General features: G+C 51.9%; 1 protein-coding gene across 2 annotated transcripts; it reads right to left on the reverse strand.

Annotated features, from left to right (window-relative positions):
- Positions 1 to 6623: 6623 nt before the first annotated feature.
- On the reverse strand, positions 6624 to 13107 carry LOC124703838 (BEL1-like homeodomain protein 7). Of its 2 annotated transcripts, none has more exons than XM_047236075.1 (6): positions 12859 to 13107; positions 11713 to 11823; positions 10104 to 11055; positions 7981 to 8357; positions 7841 to 7901; positions 6624 to 7521 (listed from the first exon to the last, which is right to left on the reverse strand). In XM_047236075.1, exons 3-6 carry the CDS (start codon positions 10917 to 10919, stop codon positions 6886 to 6888), a joined length of 1890 nt encoding a protein of 629 aa, XP_047092031.1. In that variant the 5' UTR covers positions 10920 to 11055; positions 11713 to 11823; positions 12859 to 13107; the 3' UTR covers positions 6624 to 6885. The 2 variants fall into 2 exon arrangements, with proteins under 2 accessions (XP_047092031.1, XP_047092033.1); XM_047236077.1 differs by lacking the exon at positions 12859 to 13107 and adding an exon at positions 12441 to 12737.
- Between the last annotated feature and the right edge of the window lie 3699 nt (positions 13108 to 16806).

The following is a 16806-nucleotide window of genomic DNA, read 5'->3' on the forward strand; positions in this document are numbered from 1 at the left end:
CCTCTTACCACCTCCGGGGCGCCGCACAGACGTGGTACTACTCCCTCGAGCAGGACGAGGGCGGCATGCCCCCATGGGACCGCTTCAGGGAGCTCTGTCTCCTCCGCTTTGGGCCACCAATTCGCGGGAGCCGATTGGCGGAGCTTGGGCGACTGCCCTTCACGACCACGGTCCAGGACTTCGCGGAGCGCTTCCAGGCTCTCGCTTGCCACGCCCCGGGCGTGACGGGCCAGCAACGCGCGGAGCTCTTCATCGGTGGCCTTCCGGACCATATTCGCGTGGACGTGGAGCTTCAGGCTCCCCAAGACCTCCAAACGGCGATGCATTACGCCCGCGCCTACGAGCGTCGCGCCCAGGCAATGCCGCGGCGGCCGCCCGACCGCTCGACCACCACCGCCGGCCGCACGGCCAGACCGGCTGAACCCGACCGTGCCACCGACCCCCGCCCCGGCTGCGACACGGACGTTCAGGCGGCTCACCCCGGCTGAGCAGCTTGAGCGCCGCCGCCTCGGCCTGTGCTTCAACTGCGACGAGCCCTATGCGCCCGGCCACATCTGCCCCCGCCTCTTCTATTTGGAGACGGTCGACGACTTCGAGGCAGACACACTCGCCGAGCCATCGGTGCCGCCCGAGCCAGCCACCACGACCGCGCCGGCCACCGCCTTCGTGGTCTCTCTCCACGCCCTGGCGGGTATCCGTCACGAGCGCACTATCCTCCTGCCGGTGACGATCCGCGGCGAGCACCTGGTGGCTCTCTTGGACACGGGCTCCACGCATAACTTCCTGCCAGCGACTACCATGCGCCGCTTAGCCCTCCAGCCATCGGGCGGTGCTCATTTACGCGTCATAGTGGCTAACGGTGACCGCCTACAGTGCCACGGCCTGGCGCAGCACGTGCCTCTCACCATCAGCGACGAGCACTTCACCATCACATGCGCCGGCATCGACTTGGGCTGCTTCGACTTCATCCTCGGCGTCGACTTCCTCCGGACCCTCGGCCCCATCCTACGGGACTTCGACACCCTCACGATGACCTTCTGGCGCCAGGGCCGCCGCGTCCAGTGGGAGGGTATTGGGGGCTCCGCTCCGGCCCCGCAACTTCAGCTCGCCACGACCGACGCCGAGGCCGAGCATCCCCTCTTGACACACCTCCTGCAGCAGCATGGCGCCCTCTTTGACGAGCCGCAGGGGCTCCCACCGGTTCGGGTGTACGATCATCGTATCCACCTCCTCCCGAACACGGCACCGGTCGCGGTGCGGCCCTATCGCTATCCCCAGCTGCAGAAGGACGAGTTGGAGCGGCAGTGCGCACTCATGCTAGCCGCCGGTATCATTCGGATCTCCACGTCACCGTTTTCGGCGCCGGTCCTTCTCGTCCGGAAGTCGGACGGTACGTGGCGCTTCTGCATCGACTACCGCGCCCTCAACGCGCTGACGCTGAAGGATAAGTTCCCCATTCCGGTGGTGGACGAGCTCTTCGACGAGCTCCACGGGGCGCGCTTCTTCACCAAGCTCGACTTGCGTTCGGGCTACCATCAGGTGCGCATGCACCCTGAGGACATCGCCAAGACGGCGTTCCGGACTCACCACGGCCACTTCGAGTTCTTGGTGATGCCTTTCGGCCTCACCAACGCCCCCGCGACATTCCAGGCTCTCATGAACGATGTCCTTCGCCCCTACTTACGCCGGTTTGTGCTTGTTTTTTTTGATGACATCCTCATCTACAGCACCTCTTGGGCGGAGCACCTGCAGCACGTCGCCATCGTCTTCAACGAGCTTCGAGCGCACCATCTTCACCTTAAGCGCTCGAAGTGCTCGTTCGGGACGTCATCGGTCGCCTACCTCGGCCACGTCATCTCCGCCGAGGGGGTGGCCATGGATGCGGACAAGGTGGCCGCCGTCGCGGCCCGGCCGGTGCCGCACTCGCCGCGCGCCTTGCGCGGCTTTCTGGGCCTCGCCGGCTACTACCGGAAGTTCATCCGGGACTACGGCCTCATCGCGGCACCGCTCACGCGCCTGCTGTGTCGCGACGGTTTCGCTTGGGACGACGAGGCTACGGCGGCGTTCGAGGCCCTGAAGGGGGCCCTCACGACGGGCCCCGTTCTGCAGATGCCGGACTTCACCCGCCCCTTCATCCTGGACTGCGACGCCTCCGGGGTTGGATTCGGCGCTGTGCTACACCAGGGCGATGGGACTCTCGCCTACTTCAGCCGCCCCTTCGCCGCGCGCCATCTCAAGCTCGCCGCTTACGAGCAGGAGCTCATCGGTTTGGTGCAGGCTGTGCGCCACTGGCGTCCATATCTTTGGGGGCGTGATACGTCTCCGACGTATCGATAATTTCTTATGTTCCATGCCACATTATTGATGATATCTACATGTTTTATGCACACTTTATGTCATATTCGTGCATTTTCTGGAACTAACCTATTAACAAGATGCCGAAGAGCCGATTCTTTGTTTTCTGCTGTTTTTGGTTTCGAAATCCTAGTAACGAAATATTCTCGGAATTGGACGAAATCAACGCCCGGGGTCCTATTTTGCCACGAAGCTTCCAGAAGACCGAAGGAGAGTCGAAGTGGGGCCACGAGGTGGCGACACACCAGGGCGGCGCGGCCCAGGCCCTGGCCGCGCCGACCTATGGTGTGGGCCCCTCGTGCCGCCTCTTTACCTGCCCTTTCGCCTACAAATAGCCTCCGTCCCGAAACCCCCAGTACCGAGAGCCACGATACGGAAAACCTTACTGAGACGCCGCTGCCAATCCCATCTCGGGGGATTCTGGAGATCTCCTCCGGCACCCTGCCGGAGAGGGGATTCATCTCCCGGAGGACTCTTCACCGCCATGGTCGCCTCCGGAGTGATGAGTGAGTAGTTCACCCCTGGACTATGGGTCCATAGCAGTAGCTAGATGGTTGTCTTCTCCTCATTGTGCTTCATTGTTGGATCTTGTGAGCTGCCTAACATGATCAAGATCATCTATCCGTAATTCTATATGTTGTGTTTGTCGGGATCCGATGGATAGAGAATACTATGTTATGTTAATTATCAAGTTATTACCTATGTGTTGTTTATGATCTTGCATGCTCTCCGTTATTAGTAGAGGCTCTGGCCAAGTTTTTGCTCTTAACTCCAAGAGGGAGTATTTATGCTCGATAGTGGGTTCATGCCTCCATTAAATTTGGGACAGTGACAGAAAGTTCTAAGGTTGTGGATGTGCTGTTGCCACTAGGGATAAAATATTGATGCTATGTCTAAGGATGTAGTTATTGATTACATTACGCACCATATATACTTAATGCAATTGTCTGTTGTTTTGCAACTTAATACTGGAAGGGGTTCAGATGATAACCTGAAGGTGGACTTTTTAGGCATAGATGCATGCTGGATAGCGGTCTATGTACTTTGTCGTAATGCCCAATTAAATCTCACTATATTTATCATGTCATGTATGTGCATTGTTATGCCCTCTCTATTTGTCAATTGCCCGACTGTAATTTGTTCACCCAACATGCTTTTATCTTATGGGAGAGACACCTCTAGTGAACTGTGGACCCCGGTCCTATTCTTTACATCTGAAATACAATCTGCTGCTATTGTTCTTTACTGTTCTTGCAAACAATCATCATCCACACTATACATCTAATCCTTTGTTACAGCAAGCCGGTGAGATTGACAACCTCGCTGTTTCGTTGGGGCAAAGTACTTTGGTTGTGTTGTGCAGGTTCCACGTTGGCGCCGGAATCTCCGGTGTTGCGCCACACTACATCCCGCCGCCATCAACCTTCAACGTGCTTCTTGACTCCTACTGGTTCGATTAAACCTTGGTTTCTTACTGAGGGAAACTTGCCGCTGTGCGCATCACACCTTCCTCTTGGGGTTCCCAACGGACGTGTCAATTACACGCATCAGGGCGGTCGTTCCGGATTCGAACGGATCACTACAGCCTCAAGTTCCTATGGGACCAGCGACTCTCGACGGTGCCGCAACATCAGTGGATCAGCAAGCTCTTCGGCTTCGACTTTACCGTCGAGTACCGGCCTGGCCGCCTCAATACGGTGGCGGATGCCCTGTCCCGGCGCGACACGGACCAGGATGAGGCGGACGGCGTCTCCGAGGGGGCGGTGATGTGCCTCCGCTCGGGGCCCTCCTTCGCCCTCTTCGACGCCATTCGTCGGGCGACTGAGGTGGCGGCCGACGCCCAGCTCCTGCGGCAGCAGTTGGAGACGGGCGAGTTGGCCGCACCATGGCGCGTGGCCGACGGCCTGCTTGTGCATGGGCGCCGCATATTCGTGCCCGACCACGATGACCTCCGCCATCAGGTGTTGTTGATGGCCCATTCTGCAGGCCACGAGGGCATTCAGAAGACTCTCCATCGTCTCTGCGCCGACTTCTATATCCCCGGTGATCGTACCTTGGTCCGGGATTGGGTGCGTGCTTGTGTCACGTGTCAGCGCAACAAGACTGAGACCCTGCGGCCGGCTGGGATGTTACAGCCGCTGGAGGTGCCTTCACAGGTGTGGTCCGATATCTCCATGGACTTCATTGAGGGTCTCCCCAAGGTGGGCGGCAAGTCGGTGATTCTCACGGTGGTTGACCGCTTCTCCAAGTATGCCCACTTCATTGCGCTTGGGCACCCATACACTGCGGCGTCCGTGGCTCGTGCCTTCTTCGACGGCATCGTCCGCCTCCACGGATTCCCAGCGTCGATTTTCAGTGATCGCGACCCGGTGTTCACAGGACATGTGTGGCGCGACCTCTTTCGGATGGCAGGGGTGAAGCTTCGGTTTAGCACCGCCTTCCACCCTCAGACGGACGGCCAGTCGGAGGTGGTCAACAAGGTCATCGCCATGTACCTTCGCTGTGTCACCGGGGACCGTCCGCGCGCGTGGGTGGACTGGCTGTCCTGGGCGGAGTACTGCTACACCACCTCTTTTCACTCCGCCCTGCGCGCCACGCCATTCGAGGTGGTCTATGGCCGTCCAGCGCCGCCCATTATACCGGTGGATTCAGCGACAGCCCGGACGGAGATAGCGGGTGAGCTCATTCGCACCCGCGACGAGGTTTTGGCCGAGGTGCGGCAACGCCTCGTGCAGGCCCAGCAGTTGGCCAAGCACTACTACGATGGACATCATCGCGAGGTGGAGTATGCGGTTGGTGATTGGGTGTGGCTGCGTCTCCGCATCGCTCCACTCGGTCCTTGGACCCGCGCGCGAGCGCAGGCCGGGTCCCCGCTACGCTGGGCCCTTCGTCGTATTGGAGCGCGTGGGGACGCTCGCGTATCGTCTTCAGCTTCCGGCCGAGTCCCGCATCCACGACGTCTTCCATGTGGGGCTGTTGAAGCCTTACCGCGGTGATCCTCCTGCCGCGACACCAGCACTTCCTCCTATTGCGGATGGCCGCCTTCTTCCGAGTCCTGCAAAGGTGTTGCGGGCTCAGCTACGTCGAGGTGTTTGGTACTTGCTGGTTCAGTGGGAGGGACTACCAGTGGAGGAGGCCACGTGGGAGCAACGCGATGACTTCTCCCTCCACTATCCAGACTACCAGCTCGAGGACGAGCTGTTTGCGCAGGCGGGGAGAGATGTTATGACCGGCCTGACATATTCCAGGAGGGGGCCCAACCCTGGGCCCAATTAGGGGCTTAGCCCATTTAGTTTATCTAGTTTTCAGCTCATAAATACTAGTTGTAATCGTACGAGAAGGATCAAGCAATAATCATAATATTATTGCCGACTCCCAAAGGAGTCGGTCTCCCCAAACCCTAGCCGCCGCGCCGCCCTTGGCTGCCGCCACGGCTCCCTGCCGCCGCCGCCCTCTTCCTCGGCCGTGACAGCCTCCCTCCTTCCACTACAATCTACTCCCTAGACACGGCAGGACCCGAGCTCCTACCAGTCACCTTCGTCTACAACGGCGCCACGAGGTTAAGGTGCTCTCGTCCGGCCGTGGAGGCAAGGCGAGGTGTTCTTCCGTTTGTCTCCCGGCCGGCCTTGGTGGCGAGGGGAGAGAAGCTGCAGCACGTCGCCCTAGCTCCGGTCAGGAGGTCTTGTTCGTCGATCTGGTCGGAGCAAAGAAGTTCTGAGATGCAGTTTTTCCTAGCCTGATGTGGTGGCGAGGAGGAGGATTGTGCCGATGTTGCTTCATGCTGCTTGAATCGTCATTGGCTTCTGCCCAGAGGTGCTTAGGACGTGGGTTTGCCAGATTCTCACGAGCGGAACACACAGCGACCGATGTCGGCGCCGTGATCGTTGGCCGAAATGGCGTCCCTTCTTCAACCTCCATCGTGGAGGCCTCTTCTTGGATCGCCGCCTCTAGGAAGCCAAGTGGTTGATCCCTAGAATCCTAGAAGTGGCAGACGAATGGGTTTCTTCGTCGGGAGAGAGCCATCGAGCAATCTGCTCTCTGATCTTGGTGGAAACGCCTGGAGATCGCCAGCGACTGGTGATCGATTGATTTTTGCTTTTTTCTGCTAAGGTGCTTTTTTGTAAAGGTGAAGGTCTTATCTTCAAATACTAGGTTCTTTAGGGCCTCCTTGCAATTTGTACCTGCCACGTGTTTTATGAATGAAGCTCCACCAGGATCTTCTTGACCCCTCTTACTGTTCAAAAAAAATATAGAACTGACCAGAAGTATTCGTTGCAGATTTTTTTTTACAAGATGGTTCTTCTTCAGTCATAATCTTTTACACGTATAAATGTATAATGCATTCCATTCATCTTTACAAGATCATTTACCCCCACCACCTAAAACTTTATATTACATTTCATGCTATACCCCCCTCTTTTGTACGGAATGTGACTACAGCTATAATTTCCATGTTTTTTCAGGCATCTTAACATGACCCTACAGATTACAGATGCTCCTCCACCCAATCTTTACCGATGAGCATTTAATTTAGGCCACAAAATCATGCAGTAGAGGCGGCGGTTCAAATTGTTGCCGTTGATCTAATTGGTTCATCGACTCATAGTCTGAGGAGGCAGCGGTGATACTGGGAGGAGCTGTGGTGTTGTACATGTCCTCTTCCACAGCGGTGAAACCTGGCTGATGAGTGTTTGGAGCTGAAAGGCTGTTCTCGGTGTGCTGCAATCCTAGCGTCAATGACACGTTGCTGTTCCGGTATCCTCCAAGCTCTGCCAAATGGTAGGCCATGAACCGGGCGCTCTCATCGGCATGATGTGCAGTCGCATCATGGAGGAGGTCGCCATCTGCCTCACCCGGTCTTTGGTCCTTCAACAGCAGGTTCATGAAGCCATCATCGGAGTTCGCCTCATTGTGGAAGCTGGCCGGGGCTCCAGTGAAACCCACCATCCCAATGTTGGCTTTGGATTCGCTGGTTTGGTAAGCCTGACTCATGGAGCATTTCAGATCTTCCTTTTCTTCACAAGATACCACTTTGTCCTTACTTCTTGGTTTATTGTCAGAGGAGGAGTTGGACTCCAGCTCTGCCTCCCCAGTCTCTTCTTTATACATGTCTTCGATCATCGGCTTCCAGAGGCGGACACGGGCATTTATGAACCAGTTCGAAATCTAGGACAATGCAGAATATTAAGTAAGTTCAGCAAACTAGTTTCATTTAACAGAATGCAAAGTCCTTCAGAAATCATTTGCACACACACAGACTCAAAACCAAATATCCAATATTCTTCAGTGCATGGTCTGTTTACAAGTTATTACTGATAGAGCAGAACTTGGTAAATTTAAGATTGCCTATTTGCAGGGTATGGAGATAGACTAACAGAGCAACAATCTTGTGGTATGGTTTAACATTTGCACGGATATACAGATGATCAGTAACAAAGTTAATTGTGATAAATGTAACACATATCTTGGTAAGATAATAAAATACCTGACTTCTTGTTAAACCAGTTTGCCTAGCTAGCATTAGCTTTTCTGAATCTTTTGGATACCTGAAAAAATGATCATGTCGTCAAAAAAAGATCAAAAAGGGGCAAGTGGAGATAAGAAAATAAGAAATAAGAAACATACGGGTGAAGGAAGTGTTCAAACAACCAAGCACGGAGAATTGAAACTGAGTTTTCAGGCAGTCCCCTCTGTGGCCTCCAAGCATTTTGCTGTAACACACCATACTGCTGGAAAGCTCGCTGTTGCCTTAACTGCTGATCAATGTAACGGAGGCGAGTTAATTTGCCTTCTTTGCCAGATGAATTTTCCTCCTCGCCAAGTTTCTTCCGGATAACATTGACCTGGTCGTTGATAGCATCCTTCAGACATCGGAAATGCCGTGATATTGTCTGAAGGGCAACTGCAGTGTAAGGTTTGGCAGCTCCAGGCCCAGCAACCATATCAAAAGATGAGACTACCATTTGCATTTGATGGAAATAATGCTTGTACTTTCGGTCCACCTGAAAAAAAAAATTTGATGTTCAAAACAATTGATTGAACATATGATATACCAATTACTAATTGACAAATAAGAACACCACGCTCAAGCTGCCAGTACAGCTGAGCCTGAGTTAAGAATATTTTTTCTTGCTGACGGACAGTTTGGAAGTGGAGTATTTCTCAACAAGGTTTCTGTATTTAGTTCAAATTTTAAAATTTATTAGGTACCAAAATTTTACCAAGAAACACCATTCTAGTTTCTGTATTTAGTTCAATTTAAAATTTGATTTAGATACAAAAACTTTACCAGGGAATGCTTCTCTTCTAAACAGCCCTGAGAGAGAACCTTTTAAGCTCCTGCCACTTGACATTTTGATAGGTTTGTTAACACGACTACAAACTTCACCATCATGATTTAATTGATCACAATAGTAATTAGATATATGCGGAAGTACCAACTCCAAATAAAAGAGGCTCTTAGTAATTCATTGGAGGCCCTCAAGGTAAAAACATGTATGCACAGGCTTAAGCCTTGTTAAATGTTGGTATATAGGCAGCTAAGCTTTCTCAACGAATGAAAAGACACATAGAAACCTTTGACCCATCTCTCCTAACTTCTCCAAGGAGCCCGAGGCATAAATTTCTAGTTAGAAACCAAACCATTCAGAACAAACTCGGGATGACCATCTATGTTACTCTAGTCAATATTAAGCCCGCGCCTCCTTATTGGGTGGGAATTCCAATCCCAACCACCACTTTTTCTAACGAAAACAAAGATAGGACAATGCAATTGACTTCTGAGTTATGAGAAACTCTGAGCTTTTTGGCGATGGACGGCTGATAGCCAGTATACCTCCCATTCCTGCTATGAGGCCCTCTTTCAGGGAGCCATCACCTCAGCATCCTGGGAGCTAAACTGGAAGTCCTGGGCGCCTCCGAGGGTGAAGTTCTTCATTTGGCTGGCCTGTCTGGACAGGTGTTGGACGGGTGAGAGGCTGGCGCGTCGGGGCCTTCCGCATGCGCCCAGATGCCCACTCTGCGACCAGGCTGAGGAGACCATGACGCACCTTCTCACAGGATGCTCATTCTCCAAGACGATCTGGTTTGAGGTCCTCTCGTGGATTCGATCCACCTCGGGACCGCCTTCGGAGGGCGACTTTGCGGAGTGGTGGTCGCTGGCTGTGCGTACTACCCCTCGCCAGCTGCGCAAAGGTACCTCGTCGATCATCATGCTCACGGCGTGGTGGATCTGGAAGCATCGGAACGCTGTGATCTTCGACAATGCACAGCCCTCGATGCCATCCTTATTCGACGACATCAGGACTGAGGCGCGGCAATGGGCGGACGCAGGAGCCCGGGGTGTTCGCCTTCTTCTCCCCTAGAATAGGGTCTCTTTTTCTTGGGTTGAGTTGTAGTGCAGAGTGCTGGCCCCCCACGGGGGGCATGTACATATAAACCTTCTTTTCTATCAATGCATCGAAACGCAAGTCTTTTGCGTTTTCGCGAAAAGAGAAACTCTGAGCTTTCGTTTCTTGAGATACTAAAAACTCTGAGCTGCAACTGCCACCAAACAAAGCATTTATTTGTCCATGGAACTTCAAATTGGAGTAACTAAAACTAAGTTTGCTCATATTGATGTATTTTTATAAGTAAATTCAATCTTTTAGGAAACATTCTGTGGATAGCAAGTAGTCAAGCAAAAGTAAATTGTCGTGGAAATTCAGTTTAATTTCAACAGCAAACTATGGAGGTAGAGACTCACAAACCTCATCCAACATGGCCAAAAGTTTAGCCATCTTATTCTGGAGCTCTTGTTTCTCAGCCGCAGAAATCTCAGCTTCCGCATTGGCAGTAGACTCCAGCGGATTGGAAGCCTCACTTTTTGACACCCCATCGGCCTCTTTACCATCCACTTTTTCTGGTTCAACCTTGTTTTTCTGTGCATTCTGCTTTATATTCTTCCAAACACTAACTATCTCATCGAGTAATTCTTGTGCTGCCTTCAGATACTTCGAATTCCTGATTGCCTGTGAGGCCTCTGACTGCATATTCTTCATTCTGTTGTCATCACCCTGGTAAGATTGGGTTGCCAGTAAGTCTTGCTTTGGGGACCAGTATGGGTATGAAGGTGCCAGGATATGTGTGTTAAGGCTCAGAGACAATCCTTGGCCTGGTGCTGATGGAACACTTGCCGAATCGTGGTTGTTCAGCAAGCCAAACTCTAGCTGCGCACTGCTATGAGCATCATTGTGGATGACATCGCCACCACCACTGTGTGCAGCAGCAGCATCCATGAAATGCATTAACATCTCATTTCTCATATCTTTAATAGGACCAAAGGAGCGTTGCTCTGTAAGCGAAGTAGATGAATGTTGTGGAATTTCCGAAGGATGGCCAGCCAGCTCCATAAAATTCTGCTGGGACTGCATAATACCACTGAACTCGGTGTATGGTCCAGAAGATGCATTGTTTGAATAGAGCAAGTTCCCTAGGGATGATGACACAGGATATGATGCATTTCCCGTGTCTGGTGAGTACATGGTTTGCGAGTCATCGCCCGGGCTCGAATAATAATTAGACATGTCACAACTTTGACTGCTCACTTATGAAGATAACTGCAAAGGCATGAGTATGGATGTCGAAGCAACTGGAGATGGTACATGGAGCAACTGCATGTCACTTATGAAGTTCACCAAATCAAAATTAAGATTGACCTGCCTGCAAAAGGGGAAACAGAATGAGTTCAACATAACACTGAAGAAAAAATAACTAACTGGACAAGGAATTAATTTTATCCAAGAACAGTAAGAGTGGAAGAAATTATACGACTAATGCAATTGACAGTTATTTCTTGTCTTTTTCATTTTTACTCCAGAAAAACTAAGGCTCTGTTTCTTCTGCAAGGGCACAAGATACACACAATGGCCATCACGAGTGATTAAAGCCCAGATCCTCGGATCCTCTTTTTTGGCAGCAGTTACCACCAGTTTGCTCATTCTGTTTTTCACATTTGTACGGAGTATGGAAGAAACACTCTGTTCAAGAAACAGGACAATATAAAGTGACAAGACAAGATGCTTGTTTGCAGGCTAAAGGTACAGGTGGTCCGTCATCTATGAGCTCAGCTAGGTTCTTGGCTTTTTGCACCTTCCTAACCAAGATGATGAGAATGTGGAAGAAAATTCCTTATGTTTCACCAAAATAACACAACCATCCAAAGGCACCGGACGAGATAATGGACTCTATACCACACAAACACAAGAGAAACTACAAAAGCACAGATTTTTCTGTGTTTCGAAAACTCTATTGTTATATTGCTTTGACAGTTAACTGTTCTTGAATGAAATAGGATTATATGTTGTTGGCCGGCAATACCTTGTCCGATCAATTATTGGTAGCCGAGGCGTGCGCAAGACTCCTCAGAGCTCCTCCACCAGCTCAGCAACAACCACCAAAGATATGAGCGTCTGCTGATTCAGGATGATTCTGAAAAAAGAAGAAGATGAAATGGCATTAAGATGGCTAGCCAGATAAAAATGACTGTCCTACCACTTGTTTGCAGCTCAAATTTTAAGCAATTTTTAATGATACGAAAGAGGTGGGAGTGGAAGCAGGAGAAATGTCCAAGGCGAAAACCTTGTTGTCAGTTGTCACACGCAATAGAATAATTTAAATTCTGATGAGAAGACCTAAGAGTTCAGATAATACAAGATAGCAATCCAGGAGAAGGAAGAAAAAAAAAGTAACAGGGCTTTACAGCATGGGTTTCAAGAAGGCATCCAAGGAAAGAAAGATTCAAGAATCAGCAAACGAAAACGAAAGGGTTCCTCCCCACTAACTGTAATTAAGCTCAGAAGCCAGCAGTGCTGGTGGTAGCTGGGGGAGCAACTAGAAACTCGGAATTCCCCTCCAAGAATACCAAACGATAATTGAGCTACCAGTACCGCCGTGAAACACGGAATTCAAGAGGGTAACCGAGAATTCCGCACCAAAGTGGCGAAGAATGGATAAATTCTCGATGCATCAACACCAGAAAACCAAGAATTTGAGGTGCGGAGGTAAAGGAGGACCATCAATCAAGCTGCCAAAAACCCCAATAGTACCTTTAGTTCCCCCCAAGAAACCCAACTCCAGCACCACCACGGACTCCACCAAAATCAGCAGCCGAGGCTCTCAATCCCTCCTAGCTCCAGAAGCCCTAAGCATCGACTGAGCAGGCCGGCCAGAAACAGCAAGAAACCTCACAATTGAGAGAGCCCTACCTATGGCCGCCCCCCGAAACCAAGAAAACCCACCAACCAATCATTGGAGCTCTCATAACAGCGCAAGGATCGGTTGCACCCACTCATCAGATCAGACAAGTCGATTTCTTTTCGCAAAGCAAAGAAGAAGCAGAGCAACCAAATCATACATGCGTCAAGGGAATATGCGAGAACGCGCCACAGAATTTGTGTTCCTGGTGCTGGGGTCAATGATGCAGAGAGGGGTGGATAGAATATTGAGGAAGGGAGAGAGAGAGACCTGATGGCGGTGCGCTCCTCTTGGGAGGCAGGCAGGCTGGGAGAGCGAGCGAGCGAGCAGGCAGGGATTGCTGTCAGCTGATCTTGCGGAGAGCGGAGAGAGATAGGAGGGTGTGGAGAGGGGAGAGGAGAGGAGAAAGAAAATGGATGAATCCCTCGCTCCTCTGTCCAGCATGGGGACAAAATCAGATCCCAAGACTACAATAAGATGGAAAAATCAGCAAAAGGAGGGGAGAGAGAAGAGCTCCAACCAAGCCTCTACTATTTGCTTCTTCTTCCTCCTTCTTCTCGCCTCTGAAATGATAGATAAATGAATAAACAAAACAAGCACCAACCACTAACAACTGTTACCAATAAATAATGGTGCGAGGGGCCTCCCCTCCCGGAGAAAATTTCCATCTTTTCTTCGTCTTTATTATTGTGGCTGTTAGGGGTGGATTATTGGGTGGGGTTGGGGAGGTTTGGAGGGCTTGGATTTTAAAGTTTAAACCAAATCAAAGAGCTGTTGGAAGTTTGGCGGTGCGTCTACCACCACCACCACCACAGCTTCTGGTTGCTTCTTGTTCCACGATTGCGCGTGTTGATTTCAAAATGTTGCCCAGTGTAGTTACGTTGTGCTCGGTCCAGTTAGTATTATTGTTGGAAAAATGAGACATGACCCTAATAAGTCTAAAGCATATGTGATAGGCTTTTATACTCTATCATGAGAATAAAGTGAAATTGAGTTTAGCAAATTACTTTACGCGGTGACATGTATAGTATCTCCTCGTTAAGGCGGCGTTTCACATTGGAGTGAAGTACCCTAAACCAATTTGTCGGACCGCATTTGTCTACTTTTATACTAACTAGGATAAAGCCCGTGCTTTGCTACGGACACTTCGTGCTAGACCACTACTATAGGCAAATATCTTTTCTATAGGTTATGAGAAATAAAATAAAAGAAATAGGCTTTTCAGTGTGAGTCAGAGCAGCCCAAGACACAGAGAGGCTCAGCCTAATTATCCAGCAACCCAAGCATTCCCTTTGGTCGTTTTCTATTTCGTCCCCACCTCCATCCTATTCTCCATCTCTTGTCTCGGACGTGAGCTCCGTCTTTTTCATTTTTTTTCCCGGCAACAATGACATGTCGCCTTGTGGCGAACCCGTCAGTTGGCGTTTGTGCCTATTATGGTTTCTCATCCATGGAGTTGCAGGTGTCATGGCATGAACTCATCAAAAGCCTTGTGCCACTTTATGTCTGACTATATTCGGTTATATTTCCATGGCAGAAACACAAATTTTAAGTTCGTCATTCAACACAAGATTTAAAAAATTGCAAGGTGCTTTGATGCCCCTTGTCATCCCAGAAGTACAAAAAAAGAGAATTTATTTAAAACAATTGGCCAAACTGCAAAGTTCTACTACAACTAAAAGCTAAACTTTATAATATGGACAGTATGACTGAATTAGGAGGATAAGGGTGTGTACGGTGAACTATGGAGAAACAGAAAGGTGTCTAAACAGCATTTGTTCTGCCAGATCCATCAACCGTAGAGACATCAAATTGATTAGATCATTACTTCAATTGATTGGAGTATATATTCTTTTACTGAAAATGAAAGCATGTGCAGCTAACACACTGAACCAATAAAGCATCAAGATTTCCCTGGATCCATATACACAAGAACACACGGAAATAATTTTTCTATTGAAAGGGTGAACACAAAAAAAAAAAAACTTAACCCAACCGTTCACCTCTTTCTTCACCGGAGAACATCATGTGAAGCAAAAATAAAGATAAACCGAGTCCTCACCTAATCCCATCTTCCTAACCTGAAAAATCCTGCATCCCCATAGCACAGCACAGGCCATGGAGCTGCTGACCACAGCGTGCTTCTGGTGCTCAAAGTCATCGGAGATGTGGGTGAAACGGACCTTTTCTCTTCCAGACTTCTCTCTGCCACCCATCGATTTGGCTGAAGGACGGACGGACGGTGGATTCCGATATATTCCTCATCGCCGAGCGCCTCCATGTGGTAACTTTGTGGAACTGATGGCATGTAGGATGATCTCTTGATTTCTCGCCGTGATGGCTCATCCATGTGTCGTCCGCCCTCGATTTCTTCTGCCGCCGCGGCTGGATGGTAGCAAGTTCAGCCCACTTAGGCGACGCACGGGAGGCGGGAGGGTCCGACAGCGAGAAGGCGCATCGGGGCTGCGGGAGGCCGGTCTCCGCCCGACGGCGAGCAAGAGCACCGCGCTGGGGGACCCGGGTGAGTGTAGGCGTCGGCGGGGCACGACCTGGGGGATTGGACTGCGAGGGGATTTTTCGGGGTCAGAGGAAAATAGTAGTACTGAACACGGTGGCAATTGATTGTATTATGCGATTCGGTCGGAGGGTAAAATGTTGGACGGAAATTTTGGCAGAAATCTTAGGGCATCTCCACCGGCGCAACGCAAACGGACGTTGAGCGAGTTTGTGTCCGCTGTGACCGGAAATGCGTCTGGCACCACCTCCAGCGGGGCGACGCAAAGTGACCGGATCGTCCGCGAAGATGCAAACCTGGCCCAAATATGCGCCAGGTTTGCGTCTCGGCGGACGCTGCGCGGACGCGCAAAGTGTCCGCTCGGTCCTCGCGCGGGCCCGCCTGGCAGCGACACAACTGCTTCGTCTTCCGCGGGATTACTTCTGGGCGGTGCGCTGCAGCCTTTGCAGGGGCCGCGTTAATGGCGTGCCTCGGCTTCCGCGAGCGTGCGCGACTAGTAGGCGTTGCACCGGCGAGCCATTGAAGGCGAGATGGCGTCGGAGCCTCTTAAAGGGACACCGTCGGCGCCCATTTCCCCGACCAAAACCATTGCCAAAATCCCACAGTATCCACCACACCGACGCCATGGGGAAGAAATGCCGGCCGTTCCGAAGACGAAGAACGACCAGGAGGCTAGCGGCTCGCGTTCCGGCAAGAAGGCACGGGTCGGCCGGTACGTCCGCGTTGACCTCACGCGGCGGCTATGGGAGGAAAACCGGTCGGTACCATGGCCGGACAAGAACTTGCCGGGAGGGGGCTGGTACCTGAACTCGCGGCGCGTGCCGGTCCCCGCCCCCCGTGCCGCGCGAGGGCCGAGAGCGGCGGGACGAGGTGCGCCGCCGCCGAGCGATCTTGCCGCCGAATCTGCGGGAGAATCCGGCGTACGCGCTAAACTCCTACAACTGGATTTCCTTCGGGACGTGGGAGTTCGACGCGCGGCGCCGCGCTGCCTACCACGCCGACGTAGACTACTTCGAGCGCGAGATCGCCGCCGAAGAAGAAGAGAACGACCACGAGGACGCGGACGAGGATGGCGACGAGGACGAGGACGGCGACGTGACCATGCCGCAGTACGACAACGACGACGGTGGACCGGCGTGGGATCCGGAGACCCAGCCGCCGGACATTTCAGAGGAGGAGGCCATTGCCATGGCACTGGCCAACAGCGAGCAGGACAAGCTCAACGAGCTCGCTTTGTGGGACGGGCTCGCAATCCAGGCTCCGCGAGTCGGCCGCTCGCGCGAGGGAGGCCGGCGACTCCTCCGGCCACGCCGACGCGTTCCAACGTCCGCGCTCCGCCCGCCGCTCCGGCCGTGGGATCCCCGGCCACGGCCTCCTGCCCGTGCGGCGGTACCTCCTCCACCGCCGGCGTACGAGCTTCCATGGCCGACGCCGCGGCTGATTGACCTCGTCAGCGACGACGACCAGTAGACAGCGCGTATTTTAGCACGCCTTTCTGGCTTTTTTATGTCCTTTTTATCATGTAAATTATGGCGTATGAATGAAAAAAATTATGCGTCGTGCCGCTGGAGCCACCCCCGACGCAAACGGACGCCCGGACGGTTTCGACCATTTGGCCCGACGCAAACGGAGACGACGCGTCCGTTTGGACGTCCGAAATGTGTCGCGCCGCTGGAGATGCCCTTAGCTCCTTTATTATTATA

Source organism: Lolium rigidum, chromosome 3, assembly GCF_022539505.1.
Source record: "Lolium rigidum isolate FL_2022 chromosome 3, APGP_CSIRO_Lrig_0.1, whole genome shotgun sequence".
Classification (NCBI taxonomy): domain Eukaryota; kingdom Viridiplantae; phylum Streptophyta; class Magnoliopsida; order Poales; family Poaceae; genus Lolium; species Lolium rigidum.

Bases quoted from the DNA above. Each gene is read 5' to 3' on its own strand.
- LOC124703838 (XM_047236075.1), bottom strand. From the start codon at position 10,919: ATGTCTAATTATTATTCGAGCCCGGGCGATGACTCGCAAACCATGTAC. The intron at 8,358-10,103 runs GTTTGTGAGTCT...TTTTTTTTTCAG, and splicing joins TTTTGGCCATGTTGGATGAG to GTGGACCGAAAGTACAAGCA. The intron at 7,522-7,840 runs GTATTTTATTAT...GCATTGTCCTAG, and splicing joins CTGGTTTAACAAGAAGTCAG to ATTTCGAACTGGTTCATAAA.